Here is a 27,468-nt window from a genome sequence, read left to right as displayed (position 1 = left end):
GGATAAAAATCTGTTTGCCTGTGCCAGAAAGCTTAAAGTGGGGAGGAAGTTCATCTTTCAGCAGGACAACATCCCAAAGCACACTGCCAGAGCAACCATGGAATGGCTTCAAATGAAGAAGATTGATGTCCTTGGAAGGCCCAGTCAGAGTCCTGACCCCAACCTGATTGAACATCTCTGGCAAGACCTCAAGATTTCTGTCCAGCACCGCTCCCCAACTAACCTGGCACAGCTTGAGCAATTTTGCAAGAAGGAATAGGCAAATCTTGCTCTGTTACATTGTGTAAAGCTCATTGGGACTTGCCCAAAAAGACAACTGGCTGTGAGAGTTAGTTCAACCAAGTACTGAGCAAAGGGGATGAATACATTTGAACTACTGACATTACAGTTTTTGAATTTTTAGTTTTTCATGCTTTACAATTTTCTGTGCTTTTTGGGATCTACTGTGAAAAAGGAGCATGTGATTCACAAATAATTCTCAGTTAAATCAACTGTAATACAAGGTACTGTATCCTTTTCCGTATTTCCGTGTGACATAGAAAGAAGTCATTCTGTTCTATTGAGTCAATTCTGATTCACATAACAATCCCACTCACAACTAATTGTGTCCTGTAACCTACACTCCAATCCACTCTCCCAAGATTCTACCATCCAGATATGCACAAGGAACAATTTACAGTGGTTTCTCAACCAAGCTTTTATAATTTACTTTCCTACCAATTTTTCTTCAATGACAGATTTAGCAACCAAAGCTTGGATGACTTACTCCAAATGATTTATATAAATGCTAAAAAGTTGAGGCCCTAATGCCTACACCATCACTAAAATTACAGAAGACATGCCATTACTGGCACTTAATAATCTGCACACTGTTGCTCAGTTTTGATTTTGCCAGGACCCCTGCCCCAGGTCCATTCACCATATTGTGGTGGAGACTAAAGGTCTTCTCAGTGTTAATGGGTCATAGGTACAGCCTATCAAAGGCTGAAGAGAAGAATTGAGATATCAGTAGAGGTGGTGGAGGCACACAGCTGAAATTTGGAACATTTACTTTATTGGGTACTAGTATAGAAGACAAGTCGAGGACAGTGTAGATTCTCCTGAGGATAAACACCTTTTTTGAAATTGAACTTAGCATAACTTTATGAAAGCTAGAGAATTACACTATAATCTTGATTTCAAATGGGCCAAGATAGTTGAGGAAACCATTTAAATTGCAAGATACTGCCCTGTTCTTTAGTTTCACCATTGCTTAGTTATGGTTACTTACTGATTTTTATATAACTCTAGGTTTTCAGGAATTCTACTATGAACAGCCAGAATCCTGACACAGTGCCATCTGTTAAGAGAAAAACAGGAAGCACGCATCAAGTAAAAAACAATGTTCAACCCAACAAAACGAATCGACGCCCAGGGACTTCTTGCAATATGAATGAAAATAAAACAAAGCAGCATGATGTGGAGCAGTCTCTGGGAAGACCTGTGACTCGCTACATGGTGAACTTGCAGAACCAGTTTGCTACCTATTCTGGACAGAAAATCACACAATCTAACAATTTAGAAATTCAGATTAAATCTACCTCTGTATCTGTAAATGCAGTTGAGACTAAGCTCACCAGTTATAATGATAATGTAGCTACTGGTAGTACATCTGGAGCTCAAACATCACTGAGGCGTTCTGCAAGAATCAGAAATTCAACTGGATTTGAAGTCCAAGCAGAGGAAAATTCAACTACATCCAAACAACACAGTATTGAAAATTCATCCAAACAATCTAGTAGAGAAAATTCACAGCAACATCCATTAGTACTTAAACCCTGTGGTGCTGTGAACAAAAATAAAAGTATTGCTGATCTCAAGTGTCATGAAAACATTACAACTCGCACAGGAAGTCAATTAACTTCTCCAGAAGTTGAATTGACTGATACACTTTGCACCATAAACATGTTAAAGGGTGTAAGAAACAAATCTAATACCACTGATGCAGGTGGTAAATTACTCACAAAAGAATTGCTGAGTGCATGCAACACTGATGAACAACCTGCACAATTGATAAAATATTCAAAAGTTCATGTCAGCGAAGAAATGCTGAGTAAAGTGACCCCTTGTAATTTAAATGTGGAAATGTCTCAGAAAACTGAATATGAAAGAGCAGGAGGACACTGTATTCATGAAAGCATCTCCAACAATACAACATCCCTAAAAAATAGGAACTCTCACTTGCCTGACCAAGATGACTCCACAAAAATCAATAAATTTATTGAGTACATTCCAAGCACTGAATCCATTGCTACGGCTGAACTCACCATAATGGATGATACATTACCAAAAGTTGAAATTAAGCAGCACAATCACACCAAGAACAAGACTCTAGAATACAATCCTGATAGTAATGTGATACTTTCTGATGTTTCAGAATTTAGATGTAATATCCCTATGATTTATGAACATGAATCTGGACAGGATCTACTTGAACCTGTAACCTCAGAACACATATCTTTACAGCAAAAAGTCAGCTCCACAACTTCAGATTATGAAAGGGTTGATCATTTTATCACAGAACATAAAACCTGTAATAATGTCACCTCAACTCCAGACCACAGTGAAACTGTAATATTAGAACTCATAAGCCAGGAAGAACATTCCAGAGATTTGATGACAACAAATGATCAGTATAACAATAAGCCATCTACTTGTGATATGGTCTCAGATTGCAAGCTTAATGCTGCAACTACAATGTTACATTTGGAATATCAAACCTATGAATCTAATGCCAATTTGTCTGAGCTCTGTACCAGTAATTTAAATGATGCAAAGCACTTGGCCAGGGCAACTAACATGGCGACAGCTGAAGAAGTAAATGCAAATGAAGGTGAAGAAACTATCAATGATACATTTGCAAAATACCAATTCGGAGAACCAGCACAAGAGACAAATAAAAGTGGACCTGAGCATGTAATAGCCGAAACAGGTAGCAGTGATGACAAAAGAAATAATGCATTGCACAATTCAGATGGAACAAGCAATGTACATACTCCAGAAGTAAGTACACATGCAAAAAGTAAAAACAAGGGAAGAAAGAGATCCTGCAAGCTGTGCACCACAGAATCTTCAGGTATCCACTAAAAAAGTAAAACCGGTTGCTTTACATTTTGAAGTTACTGTTTAATTTCACACCAAAATTATGCTTTCCCAAATTGTAATATGCAGGAAACCTCCCCTACTTGTTCTCAATGTTCCTTCACTAATTAGAGTTTATCCTGGTTAAATGTCACTTTCAGCCTGTCCCACTTGATTGTCACAAGCCTGATGTCCTCAAGTACAACTTTGGACAATCATCTCAGCAGATGGGAGAAATCCCATCAACTTCACAATTCTTCATTCTCAAAAAATGTGTAAAATCTAACCTCAATTTGTATATTTCCATTTCTCACCTCCCATTTGTATCTCACTGAACACCAAGGTTCTTTCTGATTAGTGGTTAGCACAATACTTTACAGTTCAGGCAACCTGGGTTCAATTCCCGCCATTGCCTGTAAGCAGTTTGTGCTACATTCTCCCCGAGTCCACTTGGGTTTCCTCTGGTGCTCTAGTTTCTTCCCACAATCCAAAGATTACCAGTTGGTAGGTTGATTGGTCATTGTAAATTGTCCTGCGATTAGGTTAGCATGAAATCAGGGGTTGCTAGGTGCTGTGCTCAAAGGGCCAGAAGGGCCTACTCCACGTTGTATCTCAACAAAATAAAAATAAAAATGATCTATATAGGCCAAACAAAAATAAATTCTAACTCAAGAATATACAAATGCACTCACCCCATCTTCCCACTGCTTTAACAGTGATAGGGTTCCTCTTGTCCTTGCCTACCACCCCATCAGGTTCCGCATCTAACATCATTCTCTGCAACTTCTGCCATCTCCAAAGGGAATCCCATCACCAAACATCTATTTACCATCCCCCCCCCCCCCCCGGGATCACTCCCATCGTGATTCCCTTGTCCATTCATTCATATTCATCCCTCCCCACTAATCTCCCAGCATTTATCCCTGCAAGTGGGCAAAGTGCTACACTTGCCCATTCACCATTTCCCTCACCTCCATTCCGGGACGTATATATTCCTTCCAGACAAGGCAACACTTCACCTGTAAATCTGCTTGGGTCATCTCTTGTGTCTGGTGCTCCCGATGTAGTCTCCTCTACATTGGTGAGTCCCGTCGTAAATTGTGGAACTGCTTTGTCGAGCACCTCTGCTCCATCCACCAAAAGCAGAACTTCCAGGAAGCCAAACTTTTTAGTTCCTATTCCCATTCCTATTCTGACATATTGGTCCATGGCCACCTCTTGTGCCATGATGAATACACCCTCATGGTGTAGGAGCAACACCTCAAATTCCACCTGGGTAGACTCCAACCTGATGGCATGAATATTAATTTCCCCTCTGGTTTTAAAAAAAAAAATTCCCTTCCTCTCCTCTCTTCAGTTCTACACTCAGTCCTCTTAACTCTTTTCACCTATTTACAACCTTCCTATGGGTCCCCTCCTCCTTTCCTTTCTCTTAATTGTCCATTCTCTTCAATCAGGTTCCTTCCACTCCAGCCTTTTAACTTTTCTATCCACCTGGCTTCAGTTATTACCTTCCAGTTATCCTCCTTCCCCTCACCCTGCCTTTTTATTCTGGTGTCTTCCTCCTTCGCTTCCAGTTCTGAAGAAGGGTCTTGGCCCGAAACGTTGACTTTATTCATTTCCATAGATGCTTCCTGTCTTGCTGAATTCCTCCAGCATTTTGTGTGTGTGGCTTTGCATTTCCTGTATCTGCAAAATTTCTTATTTTTATGATATCCAACTGCAGTAGAAATTTCTTCTTCAGGATAAAACTTGTGAATATGGGGAGAAATTTTAAAGTTATGACAAGTGTTTCTTTTCATTGAAACAGGTGCATCAGTGCGTGGCATTGTCATACCAAAATCTTGTTTGACAACTCCAAAATTACATGCTTTAAACAAGAGAAATGGCAAAGGAGAGACTCGTCTACATCATGCTGTAATAAAGAGAGACATATCTTCAGTAAGATCTCTAATTGCAGCTGGAATTGATGTAAACATGAAAGACAATGCAGGTTTGTACTTTTGAAAGCAATCTGTTTTATTGCCTTTAGATTCACAGAAAAGTACGGCACAGAAACAGGCCCTATGGCCAATCCAGTCTGTGCCAAACCATTTTAAACTGCCTACTCCCTTCGACCTGCTTTGGGGTTATAGCACTCCATACCTATACCATCAATGTACCTATTCAGATTTCTCTTAAACATTGAAATTGATCTCACATGCACCACTTGTCCTGGCAACTCATTCCACTCTCACACAACTGAAGAAGTTTCTCCTCATGTTCCCCTTAAACTTTTCATCTTTCGCCCTTAACCCATGACCTCTGGTTGTAGTCCCACCCAACCTCAATGGAAAAAGCATACTTGCATTTACCCTCTCTATACCCCTCATAATTTTGTAAACCACTATCAGATCTCCTCTCAATCTTCTACATTCCAAGTAATTACCTAGAGTTACCCATAGCTGTCTATATTTCTAAGCTCCATGTCCTATCCAAGAGTCTCTTAAAAGACCCTATCGAATCCAACTCCACCACCATCTCTGACAGCCCATTCCACGCACTCACCACTCCCTACAAAAAAAACTTACCCCTGACATCTCCATACCTACTTCCAAGCACCTTAAAACTTTGCCCTCTCGTGTTAGCCATTTCAGCCCTGGGAAAAATCCTCTGACTATCCCACATGATCAATGCCTTTCATCATCTTATACACCTCTATCAGGTCACTTCTTATCCTCAGTCGCTCCAAGGAGAAAAGACCAAATTCACTCAACCTATTCTCTTAAGGCATGTTCCCCAATCCAGACAACAACTTTGTAAATCTCTGCACCCTTTCTATAGTTTCCACATCCTTCCTGTAGTGAGGTGACCAGAACTGAGCACAGTACTCCCAAGTGGGGTCTGACCAGGGTCCTATATAGCTGCAACATTATCTCTCGGCTCATGAACTCAATTCCAGGATTGATGAAGGCCAATACACCATCTGTCTTCTTAACCACACAGTCAACCTGCACAGTAACTTTGAGTGTGCTATGGACTCGGACCCCAAGATCCATCTGATCCTGAACACTGCCAAGAGTCTTACCATTAATACTATATTCTGCTATCATATTTGACCTACCAAAATGAACCACCTCACACTTATCTGAAGTTGAACTCCATCTACCACTTCTCAGCACAGTTTTGCATCCTATCGATGTACCGCTGTAACCTCTGACAGCCCTCCACACTATCCACAACACCCCCAACCTTTGTGTCATCAGTAAATTTACTAACCCATCTCTCCACTTCCTCATCCAGGTCATTTATAAAAATCACGAAGAGCAAGGGTCCCAGAACCGGTCCCTGAGGCACACCACTGGTCACTGACCTCCATGCAGAATATGACCCATCTACAACCACTCTTTGCCTTCTGTGGGCAAGAAAATCCTGGATCCACAAAGCAAGGTCCCCTGCATCCCATGCCTCCTTACTTTCTCAACAAGCTCTGCATGGGGTACCTTATCAAATTCCTTGCTGAAATCCATATATACTACATCTACCTTCATCAATGTGTTTAGTCACATCCTCAAAATATTCTATCAGGCTCGTAAAGCGCGACCTGCCTTTGACAAAACCATGCTGACTATTCCTAATGATATTGTGCCTCTCCAAATGTTCATAAATCCTGCCTCTCAGGATCTTGTCCATCAACTTACCAACCACTGAGGTAAGACTCACTGGTCTATAATTTCCTGGGCTATCTTGCACCCTTTCTTGAACAAGGTAACAACATCTGCAACCCTTCAATCCTCCAGAACCTCTCCCGCCCCCATTGATGATGCAAAGATTATTGCCAGAGGCTCAGCAGTCTCCTCCCTCGCTTCCCACAGTAGCCTGGGGTATATCTCATCCAGTCCCAGTGACTTATCCAACTTGATGCTTTCCAAAAGCTCCAGCACATCCTCTTTCTTAATGTCTATATGTTCAAGCTTTTCAGTCCGCTGTAAATCATCCCTACAATTGCCATGGTTCTTTTCTATAGTGAGTACTGAAGCAAAGTATTCATTAAGTCCCTCCACTGTCTCCTCTGGTTCCATACACACTTTTCCACTGTCACACTTGGTCATATTTTCTTATGTCTTATCCTCTCACTCTTCACATACTTGTAGAATCCCTTGGAGTTTTCCTTCCTCCTGCTCAACAAGGCCTTCTCATGGCCCCTTCTGGCTCTCCTAATTTCATTCTTAAACTCCTTCCTGCCAGCCTTATAATTTTCTAGATCTCTATCATTACCTAATTTTTTGAACCTCTTGTAAGCTTTTCTTCTTGCCTAGATTTTCAACAGCCTTTGTACACTTGTTCCCTTTCTCTGTGTCATATCCCCTGAACATTTGCCACATTTCTGCCGTAAATCTGCTCCCAATTTATACTTCCAAGTTCCTGCCTGATAGTTTCATATTTCCCCCTACTCTAATTAAACATTTTCCTAACTTGTCTGCTCCTATCCCTCGCCAATGCTATGGTAAAGGAGATAGTATCATTTCCCAATATCAGATCAAGTCTCTCCTCTTGTAGGCTTATCTATATATTGTGTCAGGAAACTTTCCTGAACACCCTACCAAACTCCACCCCATCTAAACCCCTTGCTCTAGGGAAATGCCAATCAATATTGGGGAAAATTAAAATCTTCCATCACGACAACCCTGTTATTATTGTACCGTTCCAGAATCTGTCTCCCTATCTGCTCCTCAATGTCCCTGTTACTATTGGGTGGTCTACAAAAAAACACCCAGTAGAGTTATTGACCCCTTCCTATTTCTAACTTTTGCATCTGTATTTACTCAAGAGACGGACGCGGAGTTTATAGAAGTGAGGCAAAGCAGCGTCAACTTCATGGACCCTATACAGATTACAGAGTAGGAGGTGTTTGCTGTCCTTTGGCAAATTAGGGTGACTATATCCTCAGGGTTTGACAAGGTGTTCTCTGGAACCCAGAGGGAGGCAAAAGCAGACATTAGCAGAGATATTTAAATCATCCTTAACAACAGCTCGGGCACCAGAGGACAGGAGGGTAGCGAATGTTGTTCCGCTGTTTCAGAAAGGCTATAAAAATAAACAAAGAAATTATAGGCCAGTGAGTTTGACATCAGTAGTGGGAATGTTATTGGAAGTTATTCTAAAAACCATATATAGGTATTTGGATAGACATGGACTGATTAAGGATAGTCAGCATGGCTTCGTGTGTGATAGGTCATGTCTAACCAATCTTAAAGAGTTTTTCGAGTAAGTTGAATGAAGGCAAGGCAGTGGATGTAGACTGCATGGACTTTAGCAAGGCATTTGATAAGGTCCCACATGAGAGGTTGGTCAAGAAGGTTTAGTCATTTGGCCTTCAAGATGAGGTAGTAAATTGGATTAGAAGGAGCGCAGAGGAGATTTACAAGGATGTTGCCTGGATTGGGAAGCATGCCTTATGAGAATAGGTTGAATGAATTTGGCCTTTTCTCCTTCGACCGACGGAGGATGAGAGGTGACCTGATAGAGGTGTATAAGATGATGAGAGGCATTGATCGTGTGGATAGTCAGGCTTTTTCCCAGGGCTGAAATGGCTAACACAAGAGGGCACAGTTTTAAGGTGCTTGGAAGTAGGTACAGAGGAGATGCCAGGGGTAAGTTTTTTTACACAGAGAGTGGTGAGTGCATGGAATGGGCTGCCAGAGACAGTGATGGAGGCAGATACAATAGAGTCTTTTAAGAGACTCTTGGATAGGTCATGGAGCTTAGAAAAATAGAGGGCTATGGCTAACCCTAGGTAATTTCTAAAGTAAGTACATGTTCGGCACAGCATTATGGGCCAAAGGGCCTGTATTGTGCTACAGGTTTTCTATGTTCTTAAAAAAAATCATTTAAGATCTCCCCCATCTTTTTTGGCTCCACACACATAGATTACCATTCTGATCTTCCAGAGGTCCAATTTTGTCCCTTGCAATCCTTTTGTCCTTAACATACCTATAGAGTCCCTTAGGATTCTCCTTCGCCTGTCTGCTAGAACAACCTCATGTTTTCTTTTAGACCTCCTGATTTTTTCCTTAAGTGTTCTCTTTAACCTGAAGTTGTATCTGGTCTTAATATTTTTGACAAGGGAAACACCTTTTCATTTATCTTGGTCCTATTAGTTACGTCTCTGTCTTTCTTGAACTCCATCATATTAAAAAAAATTTATCATGCCCCACTGTAGTATGAAAAATTAGTGCAGTTGACATTGATCAAAAACATACATCGAAATCACTGAATTCTACGTCTTTGGTACCTTTGTTATTTTAAACAGGATCTTTTTTTCTGTTCTTGAAAGATTCTCTTTCCTTACATAACTCATAAGTTTAATTAGCATTCTTTGAGTTCTTGAATTATTAAATATTAAAAGATGACTTCTCATAGTAGAGTCCATTATGAGGAGCTTTGCACTTAGTTTAAGGTGTGCCTCTGTTAGTATGGTGAATAAAAGAAATCAATCAGATGGTGGTGAATCTTTGGAATTCTCTACTCCAGAGGTCCTTATTTGCACAGTTGTCCATGCCTGATTTTGATATTACTTTTTGACTCTAAGCAAATCAAGCGATTTTGTATAGTGTGAGAAAGTTAAGGTTGAACATTAGTCTTGATCCTATAGACTGATGTTACATGTTTGATGACCACATGGTCCACTCCTCTTTCTTTTTCCTAACTTCGTATATTCGTATGTTCCATGAGATATGGCTGATATGTAGTTTTAGTCTATTTACCTTGATGAGCAAAAGCATATTGACTTCAGATTTAAGATTATTATTAGTTGTACACAAGATTCATGTCACATTTATTTGATCAGGAATCCAGAGATGAACAAAAGTACAAACAATAGTTTGGAAAGGATTGTGTACATTCCCTGAGAAGGTTTCAACTGAGTGAAGAAATAATAAATCACTAGAAATCTTGATGAGCTATACCAGCAAGGAAGTTCAAATCAATTTACCAAATGGCATCAGCAATACTGCATTCCATGTAGAGTGGGGAGACAATGATACCATTTTCACTCCCTCTTTGACTGTTCCCTATCTGAACAAGTGGACAAGTAATCTGCTTTAGGAAATCCAGAGCCACCAGCACTAGAACGCAATTGAGCTGAGTGATACCATTTCAAAATGCAATAAATCTTGTCAGAAAATCCCCATATTTCAGCTAGGCCTTAGATTTTCTGCCTACATTTGGCAGTCAAAGACCATAAAAGAACAAATGATGCCATTGACTGCTGACAATGAAAGAACTGGATGCAGAGCTGACCCTCAAGGAGCTCAGCAAGGTCATTGGCAGCTTGGCCTCAAGGAAGGCACCAGGCAACAATGGGGTTCTCCCAGACCTGATCAAGTACTGCCTGACTACCCTACTGCACCCACAGCATGAAGTCCTCTGTCAATACTGGCAGGGAGGAACTGTATCAACAGGATATGAGGAATGCCAAGATCATTACCCCTAAAAAAACAAAGGTGAGAAAGCAACTGTAACAACTATAGGTGCATTTCACTCTTAAGTGTTGTTGGCAAAGTCTTTGTCTGAGTCTTCATGGTCCACCTACAGAGGTTGGCTGAACGTGTCTACCCAGAGTCACAGAGTAGCACCCATGCTGGAAGGTCAATTGTGGACATGATTTTCTGTCTCCGCCAACTCCAGAAGTGCAGAGAACAAAAGAAGCCTCTCTACATTGCATTTATTGATCTCACCGTGGCACCCTGAAGCAACACCTTAAGTCAGGCAAGGAAAATTTCCTGAAAACTGCAGAAAGACAGATATAGAAAGAAATGCTGCAGCCCCAGCAGAGCTGAGATCACTTATAGATGTGACATTTGCAACAGAGACTCCCTCTTTCACATTGGTCCCAACAGCCACAGATGGTGCTGCACCAACAACGTTGACAGCTAGGATGCAACATCCATGGTTGACCTTGACCAGTGGAGAGCCACTGATATCAGATGCCTGCAGGTCCTGTACAAATTAGATTTCCTCTGCTAAATGCAGCAGTGTCTTATAAAATGCATAGGTTAGTATAAACCTGAATAATTATCATAATCAAAACCTGTGTATTTCAGTGTTTGTCCTGTTGCAGGCTCCCTTATAAATATAACATATAAAGTAATACAGTACCAGAGATAGGAAAGCATAGTCCACATTCAAATTATTGAAGTGAAAAAAGATAACTTGAGTGATAGTTTGTATATTCTGCAATTATCTATCAAGGTTGGACAGCACTTCATGAAGCTTCTTGCAGAGGTTTAACTAATATTATACAAGAATTACTGAAAGCAGGTGCTGATGTCAACTGTGGAGGAATGGATGGGCTATCGCCATTGCAAGATGCTGTGAGCAGCTCTCATTACGAGGTATGTGTGTAGCATCAAAAGTTTAATTTTTTAGAAAATAATTTTAAATGATGAGAGTGTTATGCTGAATCCATACTGCTTTTAAATGCCCCTCCCTTTCCACAGTCTGCCCTCTGCTTGTGAAGCGAATAGCGTAAAATTAATCTTTTCAAGTGAACAAGCAACTGGAAATCAGCCTAAGTGATAGCTGATCACTGAGATGTTGTGCATTTCAACCAATTAAGACTCAATAACATGCCTGAAGGAATTCCCTTCCCTGTAAATTCCAGTGGTGTAAATGCTCATAGCAATAAAATATTAAAGTATCAATACAAATTATGGATTTGTTTAAATAGAGAATATAGAGTAAAATTACATTAACTAGGTAAACCTGAAATGGTAGGAACTTGGTTGTTTATGCAAAAAAAGGTAAGAACACATTGGACCAAATGTGGTTTTTTTTTGTACTGTAATAAATTTGAGTCTAAAATCCAAGAGCCCTGAAGCCATCCAAAATTTAGGATTTAAGCATTGTTTGTAGTTTATTTGAATGATAAAGCTTCTGCATTTATCTCAGAATTTCTAAATCAAGTACATTGAACCACTGTCCTCACAGTATAAAGTTAAGTCTTGTTTTATTCATTTTAGGCTAATTACTAAATTGTCTGATTCGGAAAAGTCAGGTACAGACCGGGACGTGGCGGCGGGACCAGGCCCAGAGTGTACTGATGCAGTAGGGCCTGGGTCCAAGTGCGGGTCACAACCCAGTATTTGCACAATTTAAATGTCAGCCCAGATAGACTGAAAAAGACAGGGTGTTGGGACCGGAAGCAAGGGTCAGGCTGCTTGCTGCTCCACAACACTTACTCTGCTCTTTACAAGCCGAGAGGCTGAGGCGATATCCTGCCACGGGCTTCGTGTCTGTGAGCTTCAGTATGTGTGAACAATTGGGAGTGGAGGAGCTGAAGACAGTCGGTCAGCTAGCGCACTATAAAAGAAGTTTCGTCTAGTGAGGCGGCCGTTGTCAGAGCTGAGAAGGAGAGGAATCGCAGGCTTTTTCAGTTTTTTTTAAAACGGCCAACCAATTGGGAGCGGAGGAGCTGAAGTCAGTCAGCTAGCGCACTATAAAAGAAGTTTCGTCTAGCAAAGAGGCCATCGTCGGAGTGGACTGAGTCAGAGTGGGATGGCTTTGGCTCAACAGGCTTCAGCGTAAGCAGGCAGAGGCGAGGGTAGGTTCCGAATTTCAGTATTGGGTATGACTCTAAACTGCAACCAGTGATGAGGCTCTGATTGGGGATTTTCAGAGCTTTGAGGAAAGTGGAGTTACCCCTTAGTCATTCATTGCTTCCAGGGCCACTCTGACCCAGAACGGTAGCACCTGCAAGGGTTCCCGCTCAGGATACGAGCAAAGGCCAACAGCAGATCCGGCAGGTTAAGTAACTGAACTTATGACGGAGAAGGCGGATGAGCTAGGACCTCAAATGTCAATGGCTATAGTATAGGCAGACGAACATTTGGGAAGAGAAATGGCAATTTCTTTAGTTCGCCCAACGGTAGGCAATAGCAAACCACCATTGCAATTTGCTAAGAAAACCATGGTCAAACTCACAAAATGTATCACACAACAACAGCGTCAAGAGGATCTTCAAGACCACTCTGAAGATGTTTCGCTTGGTACGGTTGATTCTGGCCAGCAGGGGATCCCCGACCGTCATCAAGCTAATGCTCATAAAATTAAAGTAACACAAAAGAAAATTATTGCCACTTGGAATGTAAGAACCCTATATCAAGCAGGAAGATTGGACAATGTGATAAATGAAATGGAAAGACTAAAGATCAACATCATGGGAATTAGTGAATTTCATTGGATAGGTACTGGAACATGTCAGATTAGAAATAAAACACTAGTGTATTCTAGTGGAACATCCCATACTAATGGAGTAGGAATTCTCATGGATGAAAACATGACAAAAAGTGTTTTAGGACATTGGCCAATATAAGAAAGAATGCTCTTTGTTAGATTCAGAGGACAACCATTTGATTTAGCAATTGTACAGGTATATGCACTGTGATGAAAGAGGGTTACAAAAGTACATAGAAACATAGAAAATAGGTGCAGGAGTAGGCCATTCGGCCCTTCGAGCCTGCACCGCCATTTATTATGATCATGGCTGATCATCCAACTCAGAACCCCGCCCCAGCCTTCCCTCCATACCCCCTGACCCCTGTAGCCACAAGGGCCATATCTAACTCCCTCTTAAACATAGCCAATGAACTGGCCTCAACAGTTTCCTGTGGCAGAGAATTCCACAGATTCACCACTCTCTGTGTGAAGAAGTTTTTCCTAATCTCGGTCCTAAATGGCTTCCCCTCTATCCTCAAACTGTGACCCCTCATTCTGGACTTCCCCAACATCAGGAACAATCTTCCTGCATCTAGCCTGTCCAATCCCTTTAGGATCTTATACGTTTCAATCAGATCCCCCCTCAATCTTCTAAATTCCAACGAGTACAAGCCCAGTTCATCCAGTCTTTCTTCATCTGAAAGTCCTGCCATCCCAGGAATCAATCTGGTGAACCTTCTTTGTACTCCCTCTATGGCAAAGATGTCTTTCCTCAGATTAGGGGACCAAAACTGCACACAATACTCCAGGTGTGGTCTCACCAAGGCCTTGTACAACTGCAGTAGTACCTCCCTGCTGCTGTACTCGAATCCTCTCGCTATAAATGCCAGCATACCATTCGCCTTTTTCACCGCCTGCTGTACCTGCATGCCCACTTTCAATGACTGGTGTATAATGACACCCAGGTCTCGTTGCACCTCCCCTTTTCCTAATCAGCCACCATTCAGATAATAATCTGTTTTCCTATTTTTGCCACCAAAGTGGATAACTTCACATTTATCCACATTAAATTGCATCTGCCATGAGTTTGCCCACTCACCCAACCTATCCAAGTCACTCTGCATCCTCTTAGCATCCTCCTCACTGCTAACACTGCCACCCAGCTTCGTGTCATCTGCAAACTTGGAGATGCTGCATTTAATTCCCTCATCCAAGTCATTAATATATATTGTAAACAACTGGGGTCCCAGCACTGAGCCTTGCGGTACCCCACTAGTCACCGCCTGCCATTCTGAAAAGGTCCCGTTTATTCCCACTCTTTGCTTCCTGTCTGCTAACCAATTCTCCACCCACACCAATACCTTACCTCCAATACCGTGTGCTTTAAGTTTGCACACTAATCTCCTGTGTGGGACCTTGTCAAAAGCCTTTTGAAAATCCAAATATACCACATCCACTGGTTCTCCCCTATCCACTCTACTAGTTACATCCTCAAAAAATTCTATGAGATTCGTCAGACATGATTTTCCTTTCACAAATCCATGCTGACTTTGTCCGATCATTTCACCGCTTTCCAAATGTGCTGTTATCACATCCTTGATAACTGACTCCAGCAGTTTCCCCACCACCGACGTTAGGCTAACCGGTCTATAATTCCCCGGTTTCTCTCTCCCTCCTTTTTTAAAAAGTGGGGTTACATTAGCCACCCTCCAATCCTCAGGAACTAGTCCAGAATCCAACGAGTTTTGAAAAATTATCACTAATGCATCCACTATTTCTTGGGCTACTTCCTTAAGCACTCTAGGATGCAGACCATCTGGCCCTGGGGATTTATCTGCCTTCAATCCCTTCAATTTACCTAACACCACTTCCCTACTAACATGTATTTCACTCAGTTCCTCCATCTCACTGGACCCTCTGTCCCTTACTATTTCTGGAAGATTATTTATGTCCTCCTTAGTGAAGACTAAGATGTTAACTGTCCTGTGCTAGCACCAGTGGGATCAACAGTTGATCTGCCACCTGTCTTCAGGAGAGAGAGATAAGTAAAGACAATGGAGCAGCATTTGTAAATGTTAATTAAGAGACGAGAGAGTTTAACGGAAGGAGACACCGGTCTGTATATTGTCAAGACCGGCTCCTTTTGAACCCTGAAACTGTTTGAAGTGTGTGGACAGGCGATACCCCAGCAGGGGGATAAAAAGGGGCAGGTTCGCTAAGACAACACACTCGACACCATGAGGTAACGAGACCCTGGAAGCGGTGTGCCCCCACAAGTCGGTGGGAGTTTTGGAGGTCTGGTCGCGGGACCAGCCATAGACGCACAGGGTGGAAAGATATGGTCGGCGGGAACCTGGTGTGTGTCCGCCCTTGCCTGAGTGCCGGGTTCACCCCTGAAGAACGATCGTGTCTGGAACGGAGGGGTCACAGTCGGTGACTTCAGAAGACATTACAAAGGGCTCGCCCGAAAGCTAACTGTGAGGAATATCAAAGGTCTGTTGAATCCGATTTGAATATCAGCATTCGCTCTCTCTCCCCAACGGCACGACGGTGATTACTGCGAACTGAACTCTGTCACTTGTGATTGAACATTTTACCCCTAGACTGCGATAGAGCCTGATTGACCCTATTATCCTAGTTCTGTGTACGTGTGTGTTTATTCATTGCTAACCTGTTGCATTTATATCCTCACTATTGGAGTACTGTGTTGCTTATTTCTTTAATAAAACTTTCTTAGTTCCAGTAATCCAGACTCCAACTGAGTGGTCCATTTCTGCTGGTTTGGCAACCCAGTTACGGGGTACGTAACAGCACAAACAACAGATGGAACAAATGAAGATGTAGATAAATTCTATGAAGAGCTTTAACAAGTAAAGAATGGATGCAAATCTCAAGATATTGTTATTGTCATGGGAGATCTAAATGCTAAAGTAGGACAAGGTGCTGATGGAAATACCGTAGGAAAATTTGGACTAGGGGAATGAAATGAAAGAGGTGAGAAATGGGTAGAATGATGCAAGATGAATAATCAGGTCATTATGAATACTTACTTTAAAAACCATCCAAGGAGCTTGTGGACCTGGAAAAGTCCAGGTGATAACACTAGAAATCAAATTGACTTTATTACTATAAACCAACGATTTGGAAGCTCATTGACTCAATGCAAAACATATCCAGGTGCAGACTGTAATAGTGACCATAACCCAGTAGTATGTCATGTAAAAAGTAAAACTTAAAAAAACTAAAGAGGCAAAAACCTGAACAATCCCTTGACTACTTGCAATTAACTAAAGAAGAAAACTTAAGACAAAAATTTACAATTGAAGTAAGGAATAGATTTCAAAGTCTAGAAATAGAATCTGTTGAAGATGATAGCAATCATGTAGAAATGAAATTTAACTCTCTAAAGGATGCCTTGGTAGAATCAGCAAAGTCAGTGATTCCTAAAAAAGAAAACAGCACAAAGAATAAATGGATGACAAATGAAATCAAAAATCTAATGGAAGAAAGGAAATGGAAGAAAGCAAATCCTTTAGTCCTTAGATAAAAAAGTTAAAAGCTTATGTCAAAAAGCCACAGAAGAATGGTTAAACCAGGAATGTGAGCAAAAGAAAGAATCCCTGTTACTGATCCAAAAAGGTTACATCAACAAATCAAGAATATCCCTGGTAAAAAGCTCCTCTGTTCTTCAGGTGGATGTTTGAAAGCAAAGGACGGTACCATTATCATGGGAAAAGATGAGATTATGAACAGATGGACTGAGTATATTTAGGAATTGTTTGAAGACGATCGAGGCGAAAAACCAGAAATTAAGAAAAACATTGAAGGTCCAAGTATTTTAAAATCTGAAGTTTGTAATGCAATAAATAAGATGAAAAAAGGAAAGGCAGCAGGCCCTGATGAATTAGTAATAGAACAAATTATTGCCCTTGAAGATTATGGAATGAAAAACTTACTGATTTAATCAGTGACATTTATGAGACTGGAATAATACCAGAAGAGATGAAAAAATCAGTATTTATCACTCTTCCTAAGAAAACTGGAGCAATAGAATGTGAATTACAGAGGGCCATAAGTCTAATGAGTCATATCACCAAGATACTTCTAAGAATTTTGATGACGAGCTAAAAGTAGGATACAAGCTGAAACAGGCAAAGAACAACATGGCTTTGTGAAAGACAAAGGTACAAGAAACGCAATATTGATGTTAAGGATACTATCAGAATAGGTTATTCAAGTGCAAAAAGATTTGTTTGTTTTCTTTTATCGACTACACAAAAGCATTTGATAAAGTGAAGCACAATAAATTATTTGTAATATTACAGGAAACTCTAGATCTAGATTCGAAAGATCTCCGCCTAATCAGAAATCTGTATTGGGAACAAACTGCTGCTGTAAGAATAGATGAAGAAGTGAGTCAGTTTACGAAAATCAAGAGAGGCGTTAGACAACAGTGTGTTTTTTCCCCTGATTTATTTAATGTGTACAATGAAACAATATTACAGAAAATAAGAGACATCTTGGGAATCAAAGTTGGCGGTGAAAACATCAGTAATTTCAGATATGCGATGACACTGTGTTAATTGCAAGTACGGAGGAAGAACTACAAAACTTAATCGATACAGTTGTTGAAGAAAGTGCAAAAATGGGTCTATCTATCAATTGCAAAACGACAGAATGTATAGTGATTTCCAAAAAGAAGAAGAATCCTATCTGCAGGCTGAGAATAAATGGGAAAGACATAAAACAAGTAAAGAACTTTTGCTTCTTCGGAAGCTGGGTGACGTCAGATGGGAGGTGCGACTTGGACATCAAAAGAAGAATAGGGGTGGCAAAAGACACCTTTTCAAGAATGAAGAGAATACTGACCAATACTAAACTAGGCATGACAACCCGCCTCAGAGTACTGAAATGTTATGTTTATCCAGTTATGTTATATGGCTCAGAATGTTGGACAATATCTAGTGTTACGAGAATACACATAAAATTAAGATGTTTGCTGGCCTGGGCTAGCATCAGTGGCATCAGCAGTTGGTCTGCCACCTGCCCTCAGGGGAAGGAGAGATAAGGAACAATGGAACAGTGTCTAGAGATGTGTAATGAAGGGACGTGGGAGAGAGAGAGCTGTCTGGAGTGGCTCCCCCTTTGAACCCTGAACTGTTTGAAGTGATGGACAGGCGATACCCCAGCAGGGGGATAAAAAGGGACAGGTTCGCTAAGGCAGGACACACGCCACCCGAGGTAACGAGACCCTGGAAGCGGTGCGCCTCTCACGAGTGGGTGAGAAGTACCAGACAACGACCAGGGTGGAAAGGTACGATCAGCGGGAACCCGGTGTGTGTCCGCCCTTGCCTGGGTGTCGGGTTCACTGCAGAGGATCAACCGCATCTGGAGGAGGGGTCACAGTCAGTGACCTCAGGTGACATCACCAAGGACCCGCCCAAAAATCGCCGGTCTGTGAGTGAAGTCGTGCTGAATGATCAGTTGTTCCTGTTCTCTCTCTCTCTTCCCCCCACGTTGTCCATCGCCATGGCAACGATTACTGAACTGAACTACTAAACTGGACTGAGTCACTTTTAAATTTGGTCATTTACCCCTAGACAACGATAGAGCTTGATTGATGCTGTTATCTTAATTCTGTGCACATGTGTGGTTATCATTGCTGAACTGTTGCATTTATTATCCTTTCGATTACTGTGTTGCTTGTTTCTTTAATAAAACGTTCTTAGTTCTAGTAATCCAGACTCCAACTGAGTGATCCATTTCTGCTGGTTTGGCAACCCAGTTACGGGGTACGTAACACTAGTAACATGAGGAAACGAATTGTAGCAGCAGGGATGTGGTTTTTGAGGAGGATGCAAAGAATATCATGGACGAAACGAATATCTAACGAGGATGTCATGAACAGAGCAAGCACAAAAAGAGAAATAATGTATGAGATAACGAAAAGGCAACGTAACTTCATTGGACATGTGATTAGGAAAGAGGAGTTAGAATGCACGGTAATTATGAGAGAGATTGAAGGGAAGAAAGCAAGAGGAAGACAAAGAGAAATGATGGAGATAGCAGGCAGAGAATTGGAAATGAATACCAATGAATTGATCCACTTGACCCGAAACAGGAGTGTGTGGGCCATGGCAGTCAAAGCTCAAACTGGGCATGGCACCTGATGATGAAGATGATGTTGTATGATGAGCTGAGGCTGTAGGCCTGCTCTGGCTGGTCCAGGCAATTGGCCAATATTGGGGCTGTGGACTCACTTTAGTTCTGAATGTTGTTGCTTGCTTCTATTGTTTGCATGTATTTTGTTTTTTTTTCTTTCTCTGCGCTTTGGGTGTTGGTCTTTTAATTTAATTGGGATCATTCGGGTTTATTGCTTTATGGCTGTCTTTAAGCAGACAAATGGTTCTGGGTCTGTACTCACTGGAATACAGAAGGATGAAGGCGGGATCTCATTGAAACCTTTTGAATGTTAAAAGGCCTAGACAGAGTAGACTTGAAAGGATGTTTTCCCATGGTTGGAGAGTCTAGGACAAGAGGGCACAGCCTCAGGATAGAGGGGCACCCTTTCAAAACAGAGATCCGGAGAAATTTCCTTAGCCAAAGAGTGGTGAATCTGTGGAATTCGTTCCCACTTGTGGCTGTGGAGTCCAGGTCGTTGGGTGTATTTAAGGCAGAGATTAATAGGTTCTTAATTGGACATGGCATCAAAGGTTACGGGGAGAAGGCCGGGAACTGGGGTTGAGGAGGGGAAAAAAGGTGTCAGCCATGATTGAATGGCGGAGCAGACTCGATGGGCCAGATGGCCTAATTCTGCTCTTATGTCTTATCGTCTTAGAGCAAGCTCTGATTGAGGATGTTGAGAATTTGGTTGTGACTGTGGGTGAGGCATTAAAAGTGTTTTTGGAGCCAAGGTTTATTTCCTTGACTGGCATCTGCAGGGGCAGCTGAAAAATCTTTCACCCCTGTTTGATGTTGTACCTCTAATTACTCCCCAGTAAACAATCTTTTATGTGCACTTAATTATTTCAGTAACTTATGAAAAATGCTATTTTTTGAGGAGATTAGTATGCATTAGTCATTCTAATCAAATTAGCCTGGGCTGAATTTGATTAAGTTGATAGCAAAGACAATGACAGCCTGTAAAGTTGATAGTAAAGATAAGGACAAAGGGAGGGAGGAATAGTAGACTCCACTGTAGCAATTTAAAGAAGATAATATTTAACAGTGAACTTGAATAGTACAAAATCCAGACACAAATATACAATTTAACATTTAAAAAATTTAAAGTGCTACAGTTTTATTGCTACAAGGGTTTAAGCACAGAGTTAGTTATGGGATAGAAGTAAATAGCTCATTTTTTAGCTACATGTACGTGATAGACTATGCTTCTATGCCTTCTCATGAGCTAGCATTTCCTGTCAGAGGTGAACCAATGTTTTTCTATTGGCTAATATTATGCCAATGTTAGCATATAGGCCAAAGTCATCCCAATACAAATTGGCATGACCCTGCGGATCAGAAGGGCCTTGACTAATGTCGTACTTGTGAGCCAGAATAATTGTGAGGCATGAAAGAGAAGGCAAACCAGCTCTCAGGTTTAGGTTTAGACAACTTCAATGCTGTCAAAGGCTTCTAATATATCTGAATTCCTAACATTTAAAAATATTCTTAAGTTACTAAAATCAATGAAAAGAATAAAAAAGGTCTTTACAGTTGTTAAGTTCTTATACAAAATAGAAACACATAAATACTTTAAAATAATTAAACATTTAATTAAAGTGAATTTGAAATTAGAATTTACCTAATAGTACCCTTTCTTGTTTATTGGGGTTTAGAAGAATGAGAGATGATATTGAAATGTATGTATTCCCACTCACTTTAAGCTTGTGAAGCTCAGAGGAAATATTGTTTTTATACTGTGTGAAATGTAAAAATTGTGAAATAAAAAAATGTTTATTTGAAGGCAAATCCAATACACCAGAAAATCCAATAGTTTGGCATTACCAGTGTCCCAAGGGTTCCTGATTAATGGAGTTTTGCTAATGCAATGAGGGTTGAAGAAATACATAATAACCTGTTAGATAAGGGTATATTAAGAATATCCACATGTAATGTATTTACACAAAATACTGTATAGTGAAATAAAAATCAGGACTCAGATCATAACTTGATGCATTCAAAAGTGAAATTTGGCTCTGAGTGAAAAAAATGGAGATTCACCCCAAATTGTTAGCTAAAAGATTTAGCAAGTTTGTATATTTTTCTAGGCTGTGAAAGTCCTACTTCAGAATGGAGCTGATCCCATGCAGAAGAGTGAAAATGGGAAGAATGCTTTTGATGAAATTGTGGATGATAAGATTAAGCATCTGCTTGAGACTTACCATAATAGTGAAGTGACTAATTGTGAAGAGCCACAGCCGGTTACAGGTTAGTACTCTTATCAGTTTAAGAAGATTCAATTGAGACTATGAAATATTCTTGATGCAGAATTTTCTCTTAGTGAATTGTGAATTCTCGATGAAAAGACAACTACAGGCAACGTTCTGATGTTGACTTCAGGCCTGATGCAGAGGTTGGCTGGTGTCTGAAATGCAGATGACTGATTATGCCCAGTGGAATAAGACGTATAAAATCATTAGCATATGGTTTCGATATGTTCTCTTCTAGCAGCTAGTAAATAAGGATGTTGAAAAATCAGACTAGGAAATCAGATTTCAAGGGAAGTCATTTTGGTGAAGTGCTATGGAACTAAATATTGGAATTCAAAATTATGAGGCATAAGCGGTTAGCACAATGCTGTTAGAGCTCAGGGGTCGGCGCTCTGAGTTCAGTTCTGATGACATCTGTAAGTTGCACATCCTTTCCGAGAGCACATGGATTTCCTCTGGGTGCTCCAATTTCCCACCACAGTGCAAAGACTTACTGGTTAGTAGATCAGTTGGTCATGATAAATTGTCCTATGATTAGGCCTCCAAAAGGACCACAATCTTGGCATGGTTTGGCAGCTTGCATGCCCCAATGACCCGGAGAGCTATGCTGTCTAGAGTCAGAGCCTTATGCTTTGATTCTTGGAAGGGTCACCCATGCCAAACAGGTCAAAAGGTAGAGATCAGATTAAGAGTGGTCCACCAGTCCTCCAGGTTCGGGGGTTCAGCTCTGGGCGAACAGCCCTGACAGGTCAAGCAAAATTGTTAAGGAAACAGCAATGAAGAATCCTCTACATCTGTGTGTGATAGTATGACCAAAGAAAATGTGGCGCTACATATAGGCAGAAATGAGGACCCTGAACCACACCTGGGCACAGTAGAGAAGATGGTCAGGAAAAGAGATGGAGGACTTTCATTGTTGCCCTAATTGTCAGCAGCTTAATGAACAGAAAGTAAATAGGTCAGCTGCCAGGCAGTGCAGCTTATTGTACTGAAAGGGTCTGTTCTTTGGTGTATTTCTAAATAAATAAATGATGGAATCCACAGAGAGGACATGTAATGGGCAGGTAATGTCTTCTCTTTCAGAGGGGCGGTACTCATTGGCCACAACCTGGAAGTTCATAGAAGGTTGCACCACGTCTAGTTGAGGAGGATGACTTAGAAGCAGCAAGGATAGGCTAGGTTCAGTGATAGGTGATGCCTCCTGCATGGTTCTTGACTACAGTGTACTGAAATCTCATAGCTACACTTCCTCTATATTGAACGTGCTAGTATTTCCAGTGCTTAATCATCTGTTTCTGATAATTCTTCATTTTAAAACCCAACGTCTTCCCGTTCAGATCAACAGTCTGTCGGACACACAGAATGAGAAGCAGACCGAGGGCACTGATGAAAATTTGCATGCATCATTTAATGTTCCTTTTGGTACTATAATATGTTAAAGAAGAGACTGTAGAGTCTGTACCTGGAGACTCATTTCCTGGGAAGGGCTCCAATCCATCTTGCCTTTTAGGAGTTGAAAGACAAACATGTAGATCTGTAAAATAAATTGGTGCCATCTAATTTGAGAACTTCTCACCTGCGAACCTGAATTAATGTTTATCCTATTGGAAATTTTATCATTTGCAAAGCTAGATTTGTCATTTGCTTGATCAACTTGTGACCAAATGACTAATTCGCTAAATTTGGAAAGATCTGATGGGATAAATGTTTCGTGCATTGAACAGGTATTCCTATCACGGGGACACGTCTACTTCTAAGATAAGTCTACTTCTGATGTTCCTTTCCGTGCATTGTGACACATCTGGCAGCAATTTTGCTGTTTCTATAGCATTTGTCTGTTACGAGACCAAGTTGCTAGCTCTATTCTCAACCCAACACAGATGGAAAGCGTGCAAGGACCTGGCCAGATTCAAACCCGGGACCACTCACCTTGAAGTCTAGTGCAGATGCCACTACACCACCGGCTGGCTAGTCTAAGAAAATATAACTCTGTATTAAATTCTTAGTGAAGCTGAGGTGAAGCATCTTTACCTGTAATTTTTTTACTTGAATTTCTGTTTGTATATTTTACAAAATTGCTGCATTGTGAAAGCAATGCATTAGAATGAAATGGGATAGAATACTGCTGTCAAGAAGACAAAGACACTTGATTGACATGTTTATTTTTGATACATCTCTGAATGTTGTGAAATGTATTTTATAGGTCCTCCACATGATGAATGTGCATCTTGTGATGTTGAGCAAACAGCACCAACTTTACAAACTAGTAAAGACTTAGAAAGTCCAGAGTTTGTAAGTGTCATAGAAAACAAATATTTTAGAAATTGGAAATATGTTATTCAATTCAATGATGAAACAGTTCAAGTCATATGTATTTTAAATATTACTGAATAAAACAACATCTGTCATTTCAGAATATTTCCGAACATGAATCAATTGCAATAATGCTGAATGAAATAGAAACAAAGCAAGAAAAGATAACTAAATATAAACTCAAGGAGCCTGAAAATGCAGGTAAGCAGATAATAGAGTCTGTAACACTAAGGTGAGAAAAAAATGTGAAAAGGTTCCATATGATTGAGGATTGAGTAATCAAAAATTTATAGCAGATGAGGAGGGATACTGAGTTAAGGTTACCAGTAAATTGAGTTTCAATTTGGTTTGGGTCACTGGTGCTGTGTAAGGGTCAGAAAATATAACACAAATTTTTTGAGATGAATGCAGTAACCTGCAGGTCTAAGAAATCAAGGAGGGATTTGGAAGATGCAGATGTTGTTAATGATAGGAGAAAGAGAATACATTTCAGGGAGGATTTTAGAAGAGAATTAGAGGACACAGGAAAAGAAAATGCACAATGATGATTAAGCCCATGACTTTGCTGCAGGATAGTTAGTGATGGAGGGGTTCAGACAAGCTTTTACCCTACACCTTTCCACTGACTCTGGCCTTTGGTCCCTAATGCTCTTTGCTTTCCCACTGTTGGAAGAAACAACAGCTACTTCTGCCCTGCCTTCCCTTTCCAAAGCCACACATTTCTTCCTTTACTCTAACAAGTCTTTTCAAAACTCTTCAATCACACTTCCATCCTGTTTTCTAAATTTTCTTACAATGTAAATCAGTACAGAGAAGTATAGTTCCACAGAGTACCATTATACAAAGTACGGAACTTGGAATTTTGAGTGTCTCAATGTGATGCAGTGAGAGAAAGAAGTGGTGTTCTCCCTAATGTTTCTAATAGATAGCTGACAGGATGCTTCAACCATCTAGAAAGTATATCCTGTGTATCAAAATAAGCACACATGCAGGCAGTTTTGATTTGTGACAGGAAATAAAGGGTAATGGCCAATAAATTCTTTTGTGACAGGAAGGCTATTACTAATGGGTTTTCACAGAGCACAGTACTTAGTCTTGTACTTTTGTAATATTTTAATTTGAAGTTAAGTGTAGGAGATATGACAAACAAATCTGCACCTGATGTAAAATTAGCTATGTAGTTCGAAGCTTTCAAATGCAGCATGATATAGATCATCTGGTCAATTGGGCAGCAAAGCAATAAGTGGAATTTAATCCAGAACAGTTTAAGGTGCAACAAGAAAGGGAACATGCAAAAAATTCATGGTGTCATGTTTACAAGAAGAATGTCAGACTACAATTTATTGACCACAGTTCTGCCCTCAAGCAAACTCATCTCCAAGTTTCTAGACCTTTTACTCAACACCTCACCTTGCAACTATATCCTTGACTTCCTGACCAGCAGGGTGCACTCTGTAAAGGCAGGCAGCAAAAACTCCACCATGATCCTCAACTTTGGTGCCCCACAAGGCTGAATCTTTAGCCTCTTAATTTTTTGCTTTAAGCTCACAACTGTGTGGACAGATTTTACTCTTGAGTCTCTCCATCTACAAGTTTATTGTTCTCACCACTGTGGAGGGCCAAATCTCAAATACAATGATTTGGAAAATAGGAAGGAAACAGCCTAGTGACATGGTGTTATGACAACAACCTTTAGCTCAGTGTCAGGACATTTTTTTAAAAAGCTGATCATTGACTTCAGGAAGCAGGGGGGCACACATGCCTCTGTTTGCAACAATAGTGCTAATGTGCAGATGGTAGCAAGCTTCAAATTCCGAGGCATAAATATCACCAATAACTTGTGCTACTCCTTCCGCACCCAATAAAGCACACTAGTGCATCTACTTTCCCAGAAGGCTATGGAAATTAAATTTTTATAATGCACCTTAGAATGCATTCTGTCCAGATGTATCATAGCTTTGTATGGCAACTGCTCTGCTCAAGACAGTAAGAAACTGCAGTCTTGTGAATACTGTCATAAGAACATAAGAAATAGGAGCAGGAGTAGGTTCAGCATTTGAGCCTCAATTTTTTTAGTCAAGTGGTTTTGAGCATTAGAGAATCAGAATGGTGTGGTTTCAGCTGTTGGGAGATCAGGGATAGGGGATGATTCAGGGATTAGAAACCTTATTATAGACAGAGTGACAGGCATAGGTTTCTGTCATAAAATAGGGATACAGAGATCAGAGCCTCCATCAAGATGGGGGATAACTAATGATAGGAGGATCAGGGAGTCAGGGCTAGGGGCACTTCAGTGATTGCCAGGACTGCTCAGATTAGAAGAATTGAGGCCAGACATTGTGGTCAGGGTGATGGGTGATACAAGGACAGCAAAGAATAAGAAGTCAGAGTTGGGGGCAGGTGATTGGTTGCTGATTTGTGGGTTGTAAATTCTGTGGCGCCATTATTCCAGTGGAAATACACAGGCTGGAATTGCCACCAGTTGCTTTAACCTGCCAGTGACTCGTATCTCATTCCTGGAGAAATTACCATTTACAGAATGGGGTTATGTGCCAGTACCTATGACTGTAATTTTATGATTTCAAAGTTCAAAGAAAATATATTATTGAAGTAATAATATGTTAACATTTGTAGTACTGTGCAAAAGTCTATACTTTTGTATAGTGGAGTGGTAGTGGGGCAGTTTGGAGGAGCAGAGGGATCTGGGGGTACATGTCCACAGATCCCTGAAAGTTGCCTCACAGGTAGATAGGGTAGTTAAGAAAGCTTATGGGGTATTAGCTTTCATAAGCCAAGGGATAGAGCCTAAGAGTCGCGGGATAGAGTTTAAGAGTGTAGCTCTATAAAACGCTGGTTAGGCCACACTTGGAGTACTGTGTCCAGTTCTGGTTGCCTCACTATAGGAAGGATGTGGAAGCATTGGAAAGGGTACAGAGGAGATTTACCAGGATGCTACCTGGTTTAGAGAGTATGCATTATGATCCGAGATTAAGGGAGTTAGGGCTTTACTCTTTGGAGAGAAGGAGAATGAGAGATGATAGAGGTATACAAGTTACTAAGAGGAATAGATAGAGTGGACAGCCAACGCCTCTTCCCCAGGGCACCACTGCTCAGTACAGGAGGACATGGCTTTAAGGTGTTACGTACCCCGTAACTAGGTTGCCAAACCAGCAGAAATGGACCACTTAGTTGGAGTCTGGATTACTGGAACTAAGAAAGTTTTATTAAAGAAATAAGCAACACAGTACTCTAATCAAAAGGATATAAATGCAACAGTTTTATTATGATAAAACACACATGTACACAGAACTAGGATAATAGGATCAATCAAGCTCTATCGCAGTCTAGGGGTAAATTATCAGTTTCAAGTGACACAAAGTTCAGTTCAATTTAGTTCAGTTCAGTT

At 40.7% G+C, this 27,468-nt stretch overlaps 1 protein-coding gene across 1 annotated transcript in view; it reads left to right on the top strand.

Moving 5' to 3' along the window:
• Positions 1-27,468, top strand: part of LOC134347352 (ankyrin repeat domain-containing protein 31-like) — a 68,633-nt gene that overhangs the window by 6,323 nt on the left and 34,842 nt on the right. Inside the window, exons 2-7 of the mRNA XM_063049744.1 lie at positions 1,291-3,115; positions 4,931-5,113; positions 11,353-11,495; positions 21,588-21,747; positions 23,953-24,041; positions 24,164-24,263. Of these exons, the coding sequence (XP_062905814.1) occupies positions 1,309-3,115; positions 4,931-5,113; positions 11,353-11,495; positions 21,588-21,747; positions 23,953-24,041; positions 24,164-24,263 (2,482 nt within the window). The 5' untranslated portion in view covers positions 1,291-1,308. The remainder of the gene's footprint in view (positions 1-1,290; positions 3,116-4,930; positions 5,114-11,352; positions 11,496-21,587; positions 21,748-23,952; positions 24,042-24,163; positions 24,264-27,468) is intronic.

This window comes from Mobula hypostoma, chromosome 5 (assembly GCF_963921235.1).
Source record: "Mobula hypostoma chromosome 5, sMobHyp1.1, whole genome shotgun sequence".
Classification (NCBI taxonomy): Eukaryota; Metazoa; Chordata; class Chondrichthyes; order Myliobatiformes; family Myliobatidae; genus Mobula; species Mobula hypostoma.
Note: the sequence above shows the minus strand (reverse complement) of the source record. Positions and strands in the feature narration are given on the sequence as shown.